This window comes from Lagopus leucura, unplaced genomic scaffold (genome assembly GCF_019238085.1).
Source record: "Lagopus leucura isolate 7727_CA_CO unplaced genomic scaffold, USGS_WTPT01 Super-Scaffold_73, whole genome shotgun sequence".
NCBI lineage: Eukaryota > Metazoa > Chordata > Aves > Galliformes > Phasianidae > Lagopus > Lagopus leucura.
This window is the reverse complement of record NW_024962252.1, coordinates 2,216,425-2,234,779: the sequence shown is the minus strand read 5'-3', so window position 1 is coordinate 2,234,779 and position 18,355 is coordinate 2,216,425. Positions and strand designations below refer to the sequence as shown.

The window sequence follows — 18,355 nt, the reverse complement described above, 5'->3', positions numbered from 1 at the left end:
CTATTTGTCATGATGGAGGGAAATGAGAATCAGGCAATGTTTGAGAAATGTGGTTGTGCTTAAACATTTGTGAAATTCAGGGAAATGAGTTGTGTAATCTGACATCAGGCTTCAGTTTCCTTGTGAATGAAGGTGAAAAGGCTCTGCAGCCGGTGTCTTCATTTAGTATGAGACTTCATAGAACACACAACAGAGTTTTATATCTCTGGTTCTTCTGGGAAGAGTGACATACACAGATTGTAACTCTTCAGGATGAAAACAGGGTAAACTGGTGCTCCATTTCTTCCTGTATGTAACCTGCCATGCCATGTGTGGAAACCAGACTCCAAAAGGTCATGGCTGCAAACAAATGGGTAAGACAACCTCTGGTTTCTCATTAATGAAACTGCAAAAATCATATTACAGAGTAGACTGATGGTATCAAACAAACATGCATACAAAATTTCTAGTCTTGTTTGTTAAAGAGTTTATTCTCAAGGAGACAATATTTTTTCAGCCTAAGCAATCCTTTTTCGAGCACTATATATAGTATTCCAACAGATGAAAACAAACCAAAACAGGCCCCATTTTCCACTCAAAAGCAGTCCCATATTGTGAATGAATTCTTCAGTATTATTTAAATGAGGTCAGCCTAGAGGATGGAGAGGAAAACATTTTGACTCTCATTCTATTCAGTGATATCAGTGAAACATTGACAGTCAAACTCATGAAAAGTAGAAGTTAGACAATGTGATGTCAAGCAAGAGATATCATGGGGAAACAGGTAAGAAAAACAAGTACTTCTGAATCATAAATTAGCCACTGAGAAAAAAAAAAATTCTTGGCCTATTTTTATGAAAACTGATACATGCATAGATTTATTTTTTCTTAATAAAACATTTCCCTTTTTTTTTTTTTTGTATGGTCTTCTCTTCTTCTCCCAAACTTATCTACGACGGTATTTCTGCGCTGGGAAATAGATGTACTTCCAAGTTATTTTTCGTCTGGCTTACAAATGTGACCTTTATTTTAAAATCCACTTTTTCTATGTATTTCATAGTTTTCGTGAATATTTACAATATGTATTGCACATTATTTGCTTGATCCAACATACACAGAAAACAATGCAAAGACTTCCACTGACCTTGACAATTGTTGGATTCAGCCCTATGGCCCAAGTAAAACTAGCTTCAATGAACGACACAAAAATGTAATAAAGAACTCATTTATTGGGTTACTAAACTTATTAAAATAACCTACTGTAGATTATTTAGTTTTCAGTTACAAATTCAGATTCAAACAGTATCTACCTGAAGTTCCAGTATGTTAATTGCTGTTACTTTTAAATACATTGTGGTACAAACGTATTATTTCTCCTCTTCTGCATGTTCATTCAGGTCTTAATGCGCTTCTGTATATTTTCCACAATCTGCTGAAGGCTCAGCTGCTCAGTGGCAAGTTGTTCATCAATGAATGTTTGCATTTCTTCCCATTTCCTGGTGCCTTGCTCAACACCATGCTGAATTAACGCACGTGTTAGTTCCACTTTATTTCTGAGTGCCTCTCTGCTTTTCTGGGGCATTTGGTTAATGTACTCCCAATCAAATGGCACATCTATTCTAAGCTCTCCTTCACGAATGGCTATGTATGGTTTTATGCTGTTAGCTGTTGCTTGCTCAAACCAACGAAGAAGCTCAAAGATGTACTTCATGAATGTAGAGTACTTTTCTACAGTTAGATCAATTAACATTTTGGCCACATTGATTAGCTTTTCTTGAGAATCACTAAGCTGCCCATTGATCTCCTGGAGTTTTGCTTTAATTTGCCTGTTAAGCTCATTGATTTTCCTTTTAGCGACTGCAGACCAATATCGGACTTTTTCTTGAGCAGCGGATGAGAGCTCCATAACCTTCTGTCTCCCTTTTCCTTCAGCATCAGTTATAAGGTCATAATATTCCTGGCTGTAGTTTTCCACCAGTTCTCTTACTTGGTCTGCGAGGCGTGTAACCAAGTCAGAAAGATCTCTAACATATTCATTGTACCAAACGACTACTGTATCTATTAGATTCTTCAGCAATCCTAGTACCTTGTCTTCTACTTCATAGTATTTCACTGACCATCCAAGTGTAGTAGGATCAAAGTATTCCTCCCGCAATGCCTTTATGTAGAGGAGCAGCTGGTGCAGTTTTTCTGAAAGCTTCTGTAATGTCTTCTGGCTAAAATTTTTCATCTGAGAAATGTACTTTTGAACATTTTCTGCCAAGGATCTAAGTTTCTCTACGTAGTCTGAAGCCATTGCATCTTTGTACAGCTGTTGCATTTGGCCTTTGATGTCCTCAAAATTTTTGGACTGCAAGCTTCTAACCATATTTCCTGCCTTCTGAAAAGTTTTTTGCACCACTTGCTTCAGTTGGTTAAGCTTTCCTGCAAAGTCAGCTTCTTGGAGAGTAACAAAGGTCTGCCTGATTTTCTCCTGCAAATGTTTCAGCATTTCTTTAATTTGATCAAGTACATTACGACCTCTGAGGATGGTTTCAGAAGCAGGAACTCTGACTTCCAATTCATTGATAGCTGCGATCAAGGCATCAAAGTACTCCTGAAGTTTTGAAAGGCATATGTCTGCAGTTTTTGCAGCCTTCTCTGTAGTCATAAGGTATAATTCTTCACCCGTATATTTTTCAGACAGTCCAGGAACCTGGAATTTTGTGGTCTTCAGGAATTCAATGACTGAGTCAATTAGGTGTTTTATTTTCTTGTGATATTCTTCCATTAGGTCAACTGTAGCATCCAAAAGCTTTGCTTTTATTCTTTCGTAGTCAATCTTTTGAGCTTGATCTGCTGCTCTTTTATATAGCTGTCTAGCTTTCACCTTCATCTCCTGATATTTGTCAGAAGCTTCATTGGCAGCTGTGCGAAGCTGAACATCCAGTTCATCTAGTTGTCTGACAGCAAACATGTAAGCTTTGTCAGCATTATTCTGCATCATATTCTTCATTATGACAGTGGCATCACTTATATCCAGTCCCATATGCTCCTTATAGTACCGATTAACACACTTATAGACTGCACTTGTCATTTTAGGTACTTTTTCTTTCAAACCCAACAGCAAGTCTTTGGCAGCATCCTCTTTCCAGTTGAATTTTATTTGAATCATGTCAGAATTCCTGAAGGATATTTCACTTTTGAATATATCAACGTCCTTCTGAGGAGCAGACTGAAAACATAAAACAAGATAAGTGTAAGGGATTTTGTAAACAAAATGAATCCAATGCTATTATAATGAACATATTTCAATATTCTTATTCTGCATCCTTTCAACTTTATTATATATTAGGACACAAATACTACATATTTTTATCTACTGTATGCTTGCTGTCATCTTGAGAGGTTATTTTGGAACAATTTATTGTACCAGACTACTCTGTGCTTCTTTATACAGGAGTATTATGGCACAATTTAATCTGTTTTTTGTTTGTTTGCTTAAATTGGACTCTAAGTAAGATTTTTCCTTCCTTTCTACTAAATGCCCACAATTTCTTAGAAAGCATGTGAATTATTTAAGAAAATGAGCCTTCCAGTAGTTCTTGAAATTATTTAAAGTTAATTCAAATTGCCTTTCATTATCATGAATACATAAGAGAATTTAATGTTGCAATCATTTAGATCTATGGTACAATTTAGAATGAAAGCTACTCAGAGAAATTGGGGATCCTCATAAAATAATCTATTTACATATGAAAAAAATCCAGTTTTCAATAGTAAGTAGTGAATTATGTGTTGATTATGATTCTTTATATAGTGTATCATCTTGGAATGCATAGTTTTAATATTGCAGTATGTCAATCGTAGTAGCACATTTTGTTAGCAAAAATCCATATTAATGGATTCAAAAAGAAGATACTCTATGGATGACCTGATGTCTTTCAATGTAATGATCACAATAGAGACCACTTCTGAGGTACGTGTAAATAGCCTAATGTGTACATGCCAAACCCCATCAGTGGCTTATAAAAAAAACTAGTTCTTTAATTTCATCATTTTCAGCAGTTATATTTTCTTGATCGCAGGAGAGGGCAAAATTAATTGTGCGAAGCTGAAATGCTCTCTTCTCATAGATGCCACTTTTAGAATTTGCAAGACTAGTATAGGCAACAAAAACTGTAATTACTGATAATACACTTTTTGTTTCGACGAAGAGTGGTTAATTTACGTCTTAGCATCAACACATACAAACTTAAAAAGGGGTTTTTTATCTGACAATACTCAGTTTTTTTTTCTTATTTCTTTTTTCTTTTTTTTTTTTGTCATATTAAGCTTACCAGAGTTCTGTAGTAAAATTTCTCCTTGAGGGTGTCAGTTTCTATTTCAACAAGAAAGCCCAAGATCCCAGCAGAAGGAGAGGATACTGAGGAGGATATCATGCTGTCAGTCATTTGATAACGCACGTGAACATCAGCAAATGTTGGGCTGATGATGTCTAGTGATGCAGTGTTCTCCACAGTTCTGCAACAACAATGAATATATAGGTATGAAGGAATACACTAAGATAGCACAGGCCCTGAGGAAGTACACAATGCAATATGCATAAATATAATACCACTATTGTATTATACATATCTACATAAATAATAAATTTGTAACAAAAGGAGGGCTTTGTTATCCATATTTCTTAGGATTTAGTCTAACACATTCAAAAGTTCATGCTATTTCAGTTTTTCCTTTTTTTTTTAGATAACATTTTGAGCTGCATTAAGAATTTTCATTAAATCATGAGAGCAAATCAAAACGTGCAGCTACATCATTATAAGCTTTATGAGTGGTCAGGTACTGGAATGGGCTGCCCAGGGAGGTGGTGCAGTCACCGACCCTGCAGGTGTTCAAGGAATTTTTGGATTTTCTGTTGAGGAGCATGGTTTAATGAGTACTATTGGTGATAGGTGGATGGTTGGACTGGATGATCTTGTAGGTCTTTTCCAACCTTGGTGTTTGTTTCTGTGATTCTGTGAAACACAACACTTGCAGACAAAAAAAGGCAGTTAGAAGGTCAGCTCTGTAATCTGCAGTACTGGTACTTGTGAATAAAAATTACTCTTTAATGGTCTGTGTTTACAGAGGCCTTCAGCGAAAAAATGTGCTGTTGGCCAGATCTAGAACTGCTCTGATTATAAAATGCTGTGTTTATAGTTCAGCAATGATATGAAATAGGACTGCTCAGAAAAAGTGTGATGGATATGCCCAGGGAGAATAGCATTCCAGCTATCTCAAGATTGAAAGTGTTACCACCAATAATGACAGAATAGTTACACAGATTCTACTAATTATAGCAAAGCACTCTTGGACATTGGTTTTCAAAGCAACATGCACATAATTGGCACTTTTGTCTATTATAAATTATATTATCAGAATAAATCTTTACCTAAATCCCTGAACAGCAAGATCTTCCACATAGTTTGCACTCAAGTCACGATGAGCAAAGCTGCCTGTGGTCTTCATTACAAACTTGTCTTCTTCATATTTGTAGTTTGAAACAACTGTGAAACAGATTTCAGATGTGTGCATTAGCAGAATTTACCAGCAAGCAACACAAAATATATGACAAGCTATCCACTAGAAGGCCAATTGTTGAGTGTTTTCATAGTATTAAAATTATGCGCTATAAAAAAAAAACAAAAACCCTGAACTTCAATAATGCCTCAAATAAAAATACATAAAAATGCTTGTTCAATCATAGTATTTAAAAATTCCACTTTACCCTATGCTTACAATGACAGAGGTATAACATTTTGCATTTATGCAGGCCATAAATAGGGATTCTAATTTCTTGAGAGTTTATAGTTTTATTCTGATGTATTTATTATTATTATTCTAGAATCCAGAACTAAAAGCAATAAGGGACATCTGAGCTTTCTGAATTGGAGTAATTTTCAAAATCAAATATAATCAGTTCATAAGGAACGGGGTAAATATTTCCTTATTTGAACTGAATAACATAAGAAGTCAGCCTACTTTCTTTCCTTTACATGTATTATTATAAGTAATGGAGGAATGTCATGATGTCTGCATTTTAAAGTAAGAAGCAGCTATATAATAAAGAGATATTTTCCATTTTCTTTTTTTAGCAGAGCATGCTATTAGTTATCCACACATTTTGTCATCAGTCTTCAGGATCTCTGACTAATCTGATAGAGATGAAAAGAGATCTGTTTAACAGATAGCAACCAATTCATAAGCAACGTCACAGAAAATAAATGTGAAAAACATTATGTACAATTTCTCCCAGAATTGAGCTTACTGAATTTTAATGTCTTACCATTCAAGTCATATTCCAGGAATTGTAATGTTGAGCTGCAGGTCGAGTCTATGGACACTTCAAAGGATTCCTTTTTATTTGTTAAATCTGTTCTCCAGGTAACATTATACAGAGGTGAGGCAACTTTCAAAGATCCAGTCAAGGCACCAAATGATGGAATGTAAATTCCAGCAGGCAATGACACCTTGAGAGGGGGGATCTCAATTTTCTGTTCAGGAATCGTAATGGTAGGCAGATCAAAATCTGCAATCTTATTAGCTACTTCATCCAGATCCACATGGAAACTGCCAAGAGAAATACTCTTTGGAAGAGTGAATTGAGACACAGTTATCTGGTATTCTGGTACTGTCACCTCAAAATATGGTATTTTGTATTCTTCTAATGTAATATAATTGGCTCCTACATCCACTCTGGGGAATCTTAGTTTTGGCAGTGTAGGTAAATTTACATCAAATGGCATTATGTTTAGTGTCTGTGGAATTTTTATGTTACGCAAGTCAATGGTGTACGCTGGGACCTGGAGAGTAGAGAATGGAACTCTGAACTCTGGAGTGCTGAGAACAGGACTTGGAGCCTTTAGGTGTAACTCTGGAATGCTGAGTGTGAAGCCATCACTCAACCTAATCACAGGCATAGGGAAAAAGTAACCATCATCGCTCTTTTTGTATATGAAGGATGCTGAAGCATTTAAGTACTGCTTTCTGTCAGCAACAGTAGTGACATCCAACTTCAAGATATCCCAGAAGCTCTTCTTAGAAATAGGACAATTAATTCTTTTCAGGAAGTCCATGTATCCTTCCAAAGATCCGGAAATATCAAACTTTGCATTTGACTTTTCATTTGATAATTGCATATCATGTCTCAGAGATAATGACTGAATTTGGCCTTCACCCTTCCAGCCAACTTTCTGGTCTGTAGGACTGATTTTCATTAAGACAACCTGATTAACTGAAGCGGTGTCCAGGAAGGAATTTGGCTGAGTGGCTTGAATCTGAAGATCTGCTGACACTGTCCAAGAAGCCAGCTCCAGGGTTGCTTTGCATTTCTGAGATCCTGTTGTTGTGAAGAGAGGTGTGTATCGTGCATAGTTTTTCCCATTGTGCTCCCAGACTGCATAAACACGACTGGTAGATGCTTCAACTGCAAGTATTTCTTTCATTTCACTGTTCCAGAGTCCATCTACTTTGGAGTTGGCCTCAAGCTTGACAGATGACCGAACTCCATTAGCATGCAGATAGGTGTTTGCTTCATGGTCTAGAGCTCCTGAAAATGAATATCCAGTGTAAAATGCTCCATCGATATTCCCCTTTGTTGATGTTTCTACTGACAGGTAAGACGTAAGAGTCTCTAAAGCAAGTTTATGAGCAACTCCTCCCTTAGAACTGATGCCATTCTTAGGAGTAGCAAAGTCATATGTTACTTTTAGCCCTGAAGAAACAGTGGGTTTAGATTTAGTATTTCCAGAAAGCTCTTGGCTGAAATTCATTTTAAAAACTGGTGTGTTTATTTTTGCATTTGTGATCATTGAAGCTTCCAGGTTCCTCTTTGTGAGACTAACACTGTGGTCATGACTTCCTCCTAGAAATTTGTTATTATTCAGGGACAGTGCTGTGGCCAGCTTCAATCCTCTTTTTCTTGTCAAACTGGTTGAGCCATCCAGCTTAAATTGTAGTGCATCAATGACAGATGAAGACGAGACACTAAGGTGCCCGGCAATATCTGACTGATTAAACAGCCCAGCATTTGCAGTCAAAGTGATCACGCTGGATTTAAATGAGAAGTCATAAGTAATGTTTCCCATGGCAGGAATTAAGATCTGGTTTGACGGGCTGTTAATTCTGAATCTAGGAAGCTTTAGAGTGCGTAGGTCCTGTGGAACATGAAGAACTGGAAGTTCCAGAGAAGGTAATACTAGTGTGTAAGATGGTACTGAAAAGCCAATAAATGGAACTGTGAATCCTGTTGTGCTTATTTCTTTTGGGAGTATGTAACCAAAGGCTGGCATCTCAGCAGTGAAAGGAGAAACCTCTATATTCACAATTGGAATAGTGTATCCTGGAATCCTGAAGGTCCGTGGCAGTTTGTTCAGTGATGTCTGTATTTTGTATTTGTCAAATTTTGTTTTGGCTTCATTATATGACTTTGTGAGAAAATCTAAAGCTGTGTTTCTTCCTCTCTCAAAATATTTGTTGAAGAAAATTATGTATTTGTTAAGTGCTTCATGCACTGTGGCTAAAGGAAGTGGGATTACATGCATATCTTTGTTTTTCTCATACTGAGCATTCAAATTTAAATCGAAAGATTGTCTTGTAGTCTTCAATAAATCCCTCAGGCCTGCCTGTTCCCACAGTGAATAATCTTTTAGCTGAGGTGTCTGAATTCCAGTGTAGGGAATGTGAAGCTGAGGAATTGTTAGAGGAATATTTAGGAAGTCTAAATTAGCATCTCCACTCATTTCGACATGAGCTTCAATTCTGTCATCATTATTGCCAGCAGACATGTTGTGGGAATACCTGTACTGATTGAACCTGCCAGTAGCTTGCCAGTTGACCTGCTGAACAGAAGAACTGAGTGAAAGACCATAATTATTCAGGAAGTCAATCTTGCCAGTCAGTTTCATCGGGAAGCTGATTTTCACATTTCCATCATTGTTGGTTAACAGGCGAATTTCAAAAGGCTGTGCCAAGAAGACAAACTCATTATTTACAGTTCCAGTAATCCGTCCATTGAGACGAGCATTGTGAGAGCCCGTTAATTCTACTTTCATTCCTCCAAGCTGTCCTGTGCCTTTTACGTTGAGAATGCTACGTCCCACACGCTGTGACTCAATTTCAGACTGAACCTGAAGCGTTGCGTAATTTAGGAAACCACATTCATATCTCATAGATTGGCTGACTTTCAGGTACCTGTCATTTATTCTGTAATCAGCAAAAAATATAAGAATAGGGCCGTCAATCCTGAAGGTGGCATGTGAATTGTGAGTGCCTTCATCAGAGAAGTTAGGAGAAGTCCACTTCCAGTTTCCTTTGCCATTGGAGGTAAATGAGATGCGTCCTGCCTCTACCTCTGTTGTCATGTTATTGACCAGATCAGCCTGGCTGGAAAAGTCAGCTTGTGGAATATTCAGTCTGTGAGAATATGCTGTTCCACTCTGCATCTGAATTTTTCTTTGCAGGTTGACCATTAAATTATTCTGAAGTTCTACTGTATTTTTTGTTGCAGAGAATTTTGCCCTAGTTTCAGCTTCACCTGACACAGAAGTCCCTAAAAATACTACTTCATTGGTATGGTCCACTTTAAGGAACTTGTGGCTGACCTTCATGGAGTTTTTAAGCTTCAGCTGTTTCATTTCAGGAGCCAAGATATGTGAATCTGCAATAACACTGAAAACTAAGAAATCTAATTTGGATGTTGCTTGAGCTGAAAGAGAGGTCACAAATTCTGGACTGTTTGCAGATGTTGTAGTATTATGAACTTCAGCTTGAGTAGACAGTGTAAAGAATGGAGAGGCAACTCTAAAAGCACCAGACAATTTGCCAAATGTAGGAGCAGTCACTGTATGTGGGATACGTGGAAGCTGGAACTCTGGTATCTTCAAGTCAGGAATCTGGAACTCATTTAGATTTAGTTTTGGAATCAATAATTCTGGGATTTCCAACTGAGGCATTTGTAATTCTGGAAAAGAAATCTCAGAAAAAGGCATATCTCTCATCTTCAGATCTTTAAAATATAAATCAATTGCTGGCAGCTGAAATTCACCAGACATGAGTTTGTCTATCATTCTCACAATCTGAAATTTAATCTCATTTAGGTCAATTGTATAAGAAGGAACTTTAAAGGTATTCAGAATGGTAAATTCTGGAGTTGTAAATTTTGCTGGGATTTTAATGTCCTTTAGTCTCTTAATATTTATCTCATAGGAGGGGATTTTCAGATCAGTCAGTGGAACAATGAAGTCCGGTGTTCGGAAAGTTGCTTCCCGAAGACTTCGAAGACTGAATTCAAAGGCAGGTATAGTGACTACAAATGTTCTTATTTCAGGGACTTTAAATCCTGTTTCAATAAACTGGTTTAAATTTTCAGCCCAATTTTTTAGATCATACTTTTCAGCCAAAGTAACAATTTTTTTAAAAGCTGTGTTCCATTGTTCAGAAATGTACATGACAACTGAATTGTAGAACTGGCTTATCTTTTGAAGATACCATTCGAATTCCTTGGAGATATCCATGTCAGAAATCCTCTCTCGCAGATCTTCCAGATGCTCATTTACTTTGGCTTTCAGATTAATAAATGTTGTTGAGTCGATGAGCTCCTTGAGCCAGTTAATTATAGCAACAAGCTTGGTGTCCCTTAGTTGTTCTATGTATTTTGAAACTACAGTACTAAAATCTCTTATATACTGTTTCAATGCTTCTGCTTTCTGTGGAAGTTCGAGGTTTCTGAGTTCCTCATTTATTTTCTGTGTCATTTCTTGGATTTTGTTATTTGTGTCATCAACAAACTGGTTATAGTCAAAAGATTTGAGTTTTTTTATAATCGTGTCAAGGAATTTGTTGAGTTTCTTTATCATCATTTCATAATCAAAGGTTTGCACTTTCTTGACAGCATCATCAATAAGAGCCACAATTTTATCAAAGTATGTCTTCACATCAAATTTTCTTAGGTAGGTCATCATTTTCTGGACAGTTTCTTTTATTCTGTACTGGTTAAGCAGTTCTATCATTCTGTCCAGTAAAAAATACACGTGCTTATCAATTTCATATTTTACAATCAGTTTATGCATATGACCTCGGAAAGCACTGATCTTCTCAGACACTTCGTACTCCTCCATCCAATTCAGAATAAAGTCTTTGATTTGTTCAAGAACTTCTTTCATTTTTTTAATTGGTAATGAACGCTTCAATTTTTCTAATACCTGTTTAACATCAATCATTTTAATCTTCCGTTTCAAATTTTCTGCAAAGCTTCTGATATCAATGTTCTGAATTTGAATCTTGAGCTGTTCTAGGTTCTCCTGTATCCTACTTGTGATCCTGTACTCATCATCTACATTTTTAATCCAAGTCATAGTGCTGCTTCCAATGTTGCTGGGGTAATATTGATTAAAAAAAATTTGTAACTTCTGAATAGTGTCAACTACAGTCATTCTTATCTTATATTTTTCATCTATAGATGTCATTTTTTCAACTATTTTGTCAAGAAGTTGCGCAATAAGTGCATTAATGTCAAACTGATCATAATTCTCTTTGATGTACTGCTCTATTTGTACCAGATAGACTTGAAACTGGAGCAGTATTTCTTGAAGATTAGCCAGGGCTTTTTCCAGAACAATTTCGAGATCATCAGATGTTATTTTATAGTCCTTTGTGAAAGCAATCAAATTAGTTTTTATGGTGCTAACTCTGCCTTTCAGATCTAATTTGTCCATGTAATCATTAAGGTTTTGTGGTAATTCATCTAAAGTTGCCTTGTATTTTTTCATATATTGATCTATGTCAATGTTTTTCAGGTAATTCTGTACAGCCTGCAGCGTGGATAGAATGGCACCTCTGATTTGTTCGAAGTAGACTGGCAAGTGTTCCAGGAATGGTAGGTTAATAACATGCATATCTTTATTTTTGTCATACTTCACTGAGCCAGAGATGCTGAATTCTTGAGGCTCTGAAATACTGTCCCTGAGGCCTAATACATCAATTATATTAACTTGTTCAGATGTGAATGGTAGTTGGATTGCTGTATCCATCACAGAGAGATCTGCTAAAGCTCTTCCACTAAGTTCCACACCAATCTTTTCTGCATCATTGTAAGCATTGATATCTTGCGAATACATGTTATTGTTTAGCTGACTTTTCAATTTCCAAGCACTCGACTGCTCCGATGGAGTAAAAAGAGTATGAAATTTGTTATCAAGCTGTGTAGTGTATCTTCTCATAGATTTGAAGCTATGACTGGTAGATCCTCTGTAATCATGGGAGAAGGTGAAAGCAAGAGGCTCTGCTTTGAACAGAATTTTGCTATAAAGGTCTCCTGTGTGTTCACCCAGAGCAATCAGCTTTCCATTACCGTTGGTGTGGACATCAACAGTGATAGTGAATGGGGCCATAGTGGAACGCAGAACATTGCTGAAACGGAGAGATTTGGAATCACAGTTTGTATTCATAGTAATGGAGGAAGCCAGTCCTGCCACATTCAGATTAACTCTGTGACTCACTGCTGCACCTTGGACATTTGCAACTGTGTCTGTTTTAAAGTTTGCAGTTAGATCAGCATATGTAATGGTGTAGGTATGCCTTACTTCATCTGTTCCATAGGCTGCTCTCATATTGCCACCCAAGTTCAGCTTCAGAAGCTCAAGGAGAAGTTCTGCTTTGTTGGAAACTTCAGTCTTGGTGTATTTAATATTATTGTTCAGCTTAACTGTAAGTGATCTGGGCTGCAGCTGAAGGTCAAAAACATGCTTGTGGAACTTGTCAAAGCTGAAGCTGTTGTCTAACTTTGAAACAAATGTCAGGGATAAGCCAGGAATATTCAAGTCATTTGTGTACTCCAGCTTAATCTCTTTGAATGACCCTTGCAAATTATTTGAAAATTTGAGTCCTTCTCTATTAATTCTGAAGTTTAAGACATGTTTATTGTCCATACTCAGAACTGTACTCTGATATTCACTTCCCAGCGTTATTTCTGTTAAACTCACTCTTCCACCTAGATTGAATTTTGCATTGTTTTTTCCATAGCGCCCAGATGATGACAGTGACATAGAGCCTCCAGAAGTATCAAGTTTGGCATTCATTTCACTTTGCATTGTCAATGGACTAAACTGCACATTTGTAGTTGCACTGCTGGCTAAACCATACTGATTAATATTGAGTGATGACTTATGTGCAGCTCGATTCCTTTGATCAGTCAGAGAGAAATCAGTGTTGAAAACAAGATCCTGGGAATTGAGAGAACCTGCGAACAAGGCATAGCATTGGATTTGCTTGTAAGTGGCTTGGTACTCAGAGCGAAGTGCTGCCATCTTCTTTGACAAAAGGAATTCGAGTTTATTGACAGCTGCAAGATGTAGATACCTTCCATTTGTTTCAGATGTTATTTTCAGCTGGCTATTTTCATACTTCAGTGAAGCTGTGTTCTTTAATAGTCCATTTTGTACATCAGAAGCTGAAGTAATGGAAAGTACACCATCAGTGTATCTACCAGATAGATGATTGGTAGCTTGAAGGTATGAAGAATCCAACCTCAGATTTGACTTCCCTTCTAAAACTCGTCTCTTTTCATTGTATGAGCTTGACATAGTGTAAATGCTTCTTGCAAACACAGAAGCCACTTCCAGTTGCCCTTCTATCTTGACATTATTAATATTCATGTTATTTGTCTTTTCAGAAACAATATCACTGGAAAATGAAAGCTGAGGACCCAGAGCACTGGATGCCATTAGAAATATGGTACAGTTTGAAACTGATGTCGGTTCGTAACTCTTTGTCCTAGACATTTTAAAATCCGAAGTTAAGAGTCTGTGCTTCAGATGATTTTCATATGCACAAGTGAATCCATTTCTACTATAAGATGCTTCTCCAGAACCTGAAATAGGAAAAAGGAGACAAAAGATAACAATGTAATATATCCCTTTTTACTTTAAGATGCCATTTTCTCCAGTGCCATTAAGCTTTCATGTGGCTGCTTAAACTGTAGTTAATGTTATAATAATTCTCTTTAAAGGCAAAAATGTTGGTTCAAAATTTTTCTAAAAAAATTCTTTCTATTTTGGTGTTCAGGGCTAAAAATTCAAACTATAAATAAATATCTACATTACTTTATTAAATATAATCACAAGATGATGCAAAGTTATGTTATTATTTAAAATTAACAAGAATAGCTGAAACTAGAGCATAGCTGACATTCCCTTTTATTTAAAGTTGCCTTTATCATACTTCATATATGATGAAGAATTTAGAAGAAATTAAGTTAGCCAGAACTTTTGAATTTTGAGAACACAAATTGCAATTTGAGAAGAAATATCTTAAAAAAACCTTATTTTAACTCTTGACTAGTCTGGATCTGGACTAACTTTATATGGTAATGTCAGTATGTGGACTTACACAAATGATAAAAAATATTTTATATACATATCTACACATAGAGAGAAGAAACTGGCAGCTACACACCTGCCTGATTTTGAAAACACTTAACTAGTCAAATATGCAACTATTTATCTGATCAAGCCTTCAGTTGTGAAGAACTGTACTTCAGTATGAAATATATTGGAAAATATACACCTTAAGATGGATTATTATAAATCCATTATGAATGGATTATTTGACTTCACCTTTAGTTCCTAAATAACAAATTCACATAACATCTTTAAAAACAAAGAGATTACAGGATCTCTTTCTTTAAATAAGCAATGTGAAAATGAAGGTGTGATACACGATACATTAAAAAAAAAAAAGGGTACATATCATCAAAATAGTTTAGGCAGTATTATAGAATCAGAACATATTCTTACCTTTCATGTTATAGGATAGTAGCTCAAAAACAGAATCAGCATTCACAGTGTAAGTAGTTCCTATTCTGGATGTTTTCTCCGTGCTGCTATTTGCCAAAGTGTACGCTGCTGTCCAGTTGTAATAGTTGCTGTGCACACTAGCGGAGACCTCTAAAGCACCAAATAAAGGCACAAGAAGAGGATAGGATTCTGGAACTGTAAATGTTGGCATTCTGTATTCCTGAGATGGTATGTTTATTCCCATAGACTCTATTACCAGACGAGGTGTTTTAACAGTCTGTGGCACTCTTATGTCATGGGATGATCTTCCACCAAATGGTAATGGAATATTAATTAGAAAACTGTTTTTATTGAAGCTGTATTTGATCCGGCCTTCACTAGAAAGTAAAAGTGATTCTGTTAAAAATTATGCAACTCCATGACATACACAGAAATTATTTCTACTAATCCCAGAATACTAGGCTTACTTAAATGGTTGTATCCTTACTTTAGATTTAAAGAGAAGTGTAATGACAATCTATCAACATTTTTACAGCACTTATCTTCGAAGCATTTTTGACAATGGTGAATTCTGTCAATGTTTTCCCCTTTATTTTATCAGAGAGATAAAATAAAATCGAGAGATCGAGCAGTCCAGAATTACACTATTTCCATAGGACCTAGGATTAGAATTCAAGCATTCCTAGGTCTTGTTCAGAGATTAACTAACCTAAGCTCACAGGTACAGAGTGCCATTCAAGTGGTCAAATATGAAATTGCTTTCAATCTTGCATTTGATTTTCTACTCTAAGAATCCGAATCTAAATCTGCCTTATGCACATTCATGAAAAGATGCAGAAGCATGAAAAGGATCCTCAAAATGAAGGAATTTGAACAAAAATTGATGACATTCAGAAAATTTCTAGTGTGCACTGCTGATGAGAATTTAGGAGAAAAAATATTTTCCTTCTTAATACTTCGCTTATGAACACAGTGAAACCAATAGAGATATAACATTTCATATTACCACTGTAAAACTACATGGAAAAGCAGTACAAAGAGAGATAACAAGCAATGCTGCTCCTCATCTGTTTTTATAATGCAATCTTAAACTTTACATTTATTTTTTCCATCAGTGTTTTCCTGGTTCATAAGCAAGCTGTACAACTATGCTTCAGTTTATCTCAGCAGTAGTTGTGGGCATACCAATTTAGATATTTCCAAGCAAAACTGTTCCTTGAATCCTTATGCATAGGAGGTGAAGCAATGTGATATGAACACTAATTGGCAAGAACAATATATTCTAGAAACTGCAATGAAATCAACTGTACATGAGCATTTTAATGTCTAGATCGTGTTGGCTGGTTTATGGTTTAATTTAGTAGTGACAGAAGAAATATTCTATTTGTCTGCCTGTCAGTCTCTCTTTTTGTTGCTCATTGCTTATCACAATTTCTCTAGCTACCTTTTCAGGAAAAGTTCCTCAGGAATGGAGATAATAGGCAGTTTAATCTTCTGAATGTTCAGTTCCTGGAGTCCACTTAGTTTGGCTTGTAGAGTCTGGGCATAGGGGACATCTTTTGATGTCTTTTGCAGCCAGGTGTTGGTTGCCTGTTGGTACAAAGTAAATGACATGTTTTAGGATTTCCTAACCTTTCACAAGTTATATAAATTATTTGAAATCCAGTGTAACTATTCATATAGCACTAGGCATTTGATAAATTGTTTGGCTTGACCAAAGTTGAAAAACTAAAACTTATTCAAATTGAATGCTTTTACAAAACTGTCCCAGTTTTGGTTCCCTTGGGGACACAAAAATTAATGAGGACTACATGCTGATACTGTAATTGTAACTGTAGACTGAAACATACCACAACAAATTGTGATACAATATGTCGCATTGTCATATCTGTAAGAGCGACTTTCCGATCCAGCAGTTCATTGGCATACTTCTCTAAAGTCTTTGAGTAGTCTGAAAAGTCAAATTGGAAGCTGGAAGACATTCTGCCCACAGCAGCAGTGGCACCTGAATTCCACTCTAGCTCAGCTTTTTCAGAATCTGAAAATAATGGATAAAAAAAAAAAAAAAGGTTAAAATTGGTAATATTTATGTTCTATTTAGGGATATAATATAAACAAAGGTAACAAGGTGTTTACATTTAAAGTCTGTACACATGAATTATGTTTTTGCCCATACCATATCTGAGAAGCACTCTTTTTGAAATTGTGTTCCCATGAGTTTCTACAGCTGAGCTCATCTGAAGGTATCCTTTGGTGGGTGAATAATTAACCAGTGCTTCAGTTCTAAGTTCAGTTTGCAGACGTGGAATAGAAACGGTGCCTCTTAGCATTGCTTCTTCCATTCCAGCATATCTGTGAAAGTGAAATGTAAATGTGAATATACAACATTTCATTCTACTCTTTTACTTATGTTTCAGGAGCAATTTCAGCATTTAAAAAGAGTGTAAAAAGCAGAATAGGTTTTATAGACACAGAACTATCAAACCTGTGAAGTTCTTTCTGAGTCAGTGACTGTCTTCAGCTCCAATTGGTTACTTTGGGAATTTAAGGAAAATTGTTAAAATACGACTGTGTGGATACACAAAATATTAATTCCTTAATATGCTCAGTATAATTCCATAATAGTGAAACTGAAGGAAATATCTACCTGTCTGGTAATATTCTATCTGAACCAAATTCTGAACTCCTTACTCAAGCTGAATTCTCTGCTAAGGATACTGAGTGTGACCATGAATAAGATAAAAACAAAACAGTTGACAAGATATATTATGCCACTGGGCTTCATTTTCCTTTACCCACATTTATTTTATATCTTGTAACTTTGTTGACTTGAGCAAAATTCTAATATTATGTTAGTGCAAATGAAAGGGAATTGAGGTCCCTGACATCTGTCCAAAACTCCCACTGATATCAGAGGCAATTCTGCATGAACAGCAAAGACAAAGACTCCCTGGGGCACCATCAAGATCACAGAATTCCATGGAAGATTGAGGTTTATTAAAGAATGTGATCAGCTCATTTCACCATGGGCTTGTGAGGCAGACAGTTTTAGAAACCCTGGCAGGCTGAACATTTTTGTTAGCTCCCCTGTAGATGTTCCCGGAAATATTCTCATCGTGAAGCGTGGGAATTTTTACAGGAAGCTCTCAGCTATTTTTGGTTTTGTTGCTTATTGAGTGCTGTTAGGACCCTTCATGGGGAGATGCAATAACTTTGTTAGAGCTGAATACACCTAGTAAAAGCTAATACCTCTCTGTACAAACTTTGCCTTGCTTATATCCTTGGAACATCACACCTGCAACAACTCTAGCAAAATGTCATCCTTGTAGTTATGTTTGCAAACATGGAAGAACCACCTCTCAAAACTTGCAATACAAATTACACAAAAACTTGTGGTAGAAAGGATCACTTGGTATATTAGGTGTATTTATGTATATGTGATAGATTACAAATAAAATATTTCAAGGATTTTCAAAGGGGAGTTGAATGACAATATTATATGTCTATCTGTATATATATGAGCTATCTACCCAAATTGGGCTATTATTTTTCCAAAAATT

At 36.2% G+C, this 18,355-nt stretch overlaps 1 protein-coding gene across 1 annotated transcript in view; it reads right to left on the bottom strand.

Annotated features, from left to right (window-relative positions):
* Positions 1 to 449: 449 nt before the first annotated feature.
* The window catches only part of APOB (apolipoprotein B), a 36,136-nt gene continuing 18,230 nt past the window's right edge, over positions 450 to 18,355 (bottom strand). Inside the window, exons 22-29 of the mRNA XM_042880639.1 lie at positions 16,972 to 17,147; positions 16,646 to 16,833; positions 16,240 to 16,385; positions 14,796 to 15,172; positions 6,290 to 13,870; positions 5,396 to 5,510; positions 4,299 to 4,482; positions 450 to 3,193 (exon numbers count right to left, since the gene is read on the bottom strand). Of these exons, the coding sequence (XP_042736573.1) occupies positions 1,373 to 3,193; positions 4,299 to 4,482; positions 5,396 to 5,510; positions 6,290 to 13,870; positions 14,796 to 15,172; positions 16,240 to 16,385; positions 16,646 to 16,833; positions 16,972 to 17,147 (10,588 nt within the window). The 3' untranslated portion in view covers positions 450 to 1,372. The remainder of the gene's footprint in view (positions 3,194 to 4,298; positions 4,483 to 5,395; positions 5,511 to 6,289; positions 13,871 to 14,795; positions 15,173 to 16,239; positions 16,386 to 16,645; positions 16,834 to 16,971; positions 17,148 to 18,355) is intronic.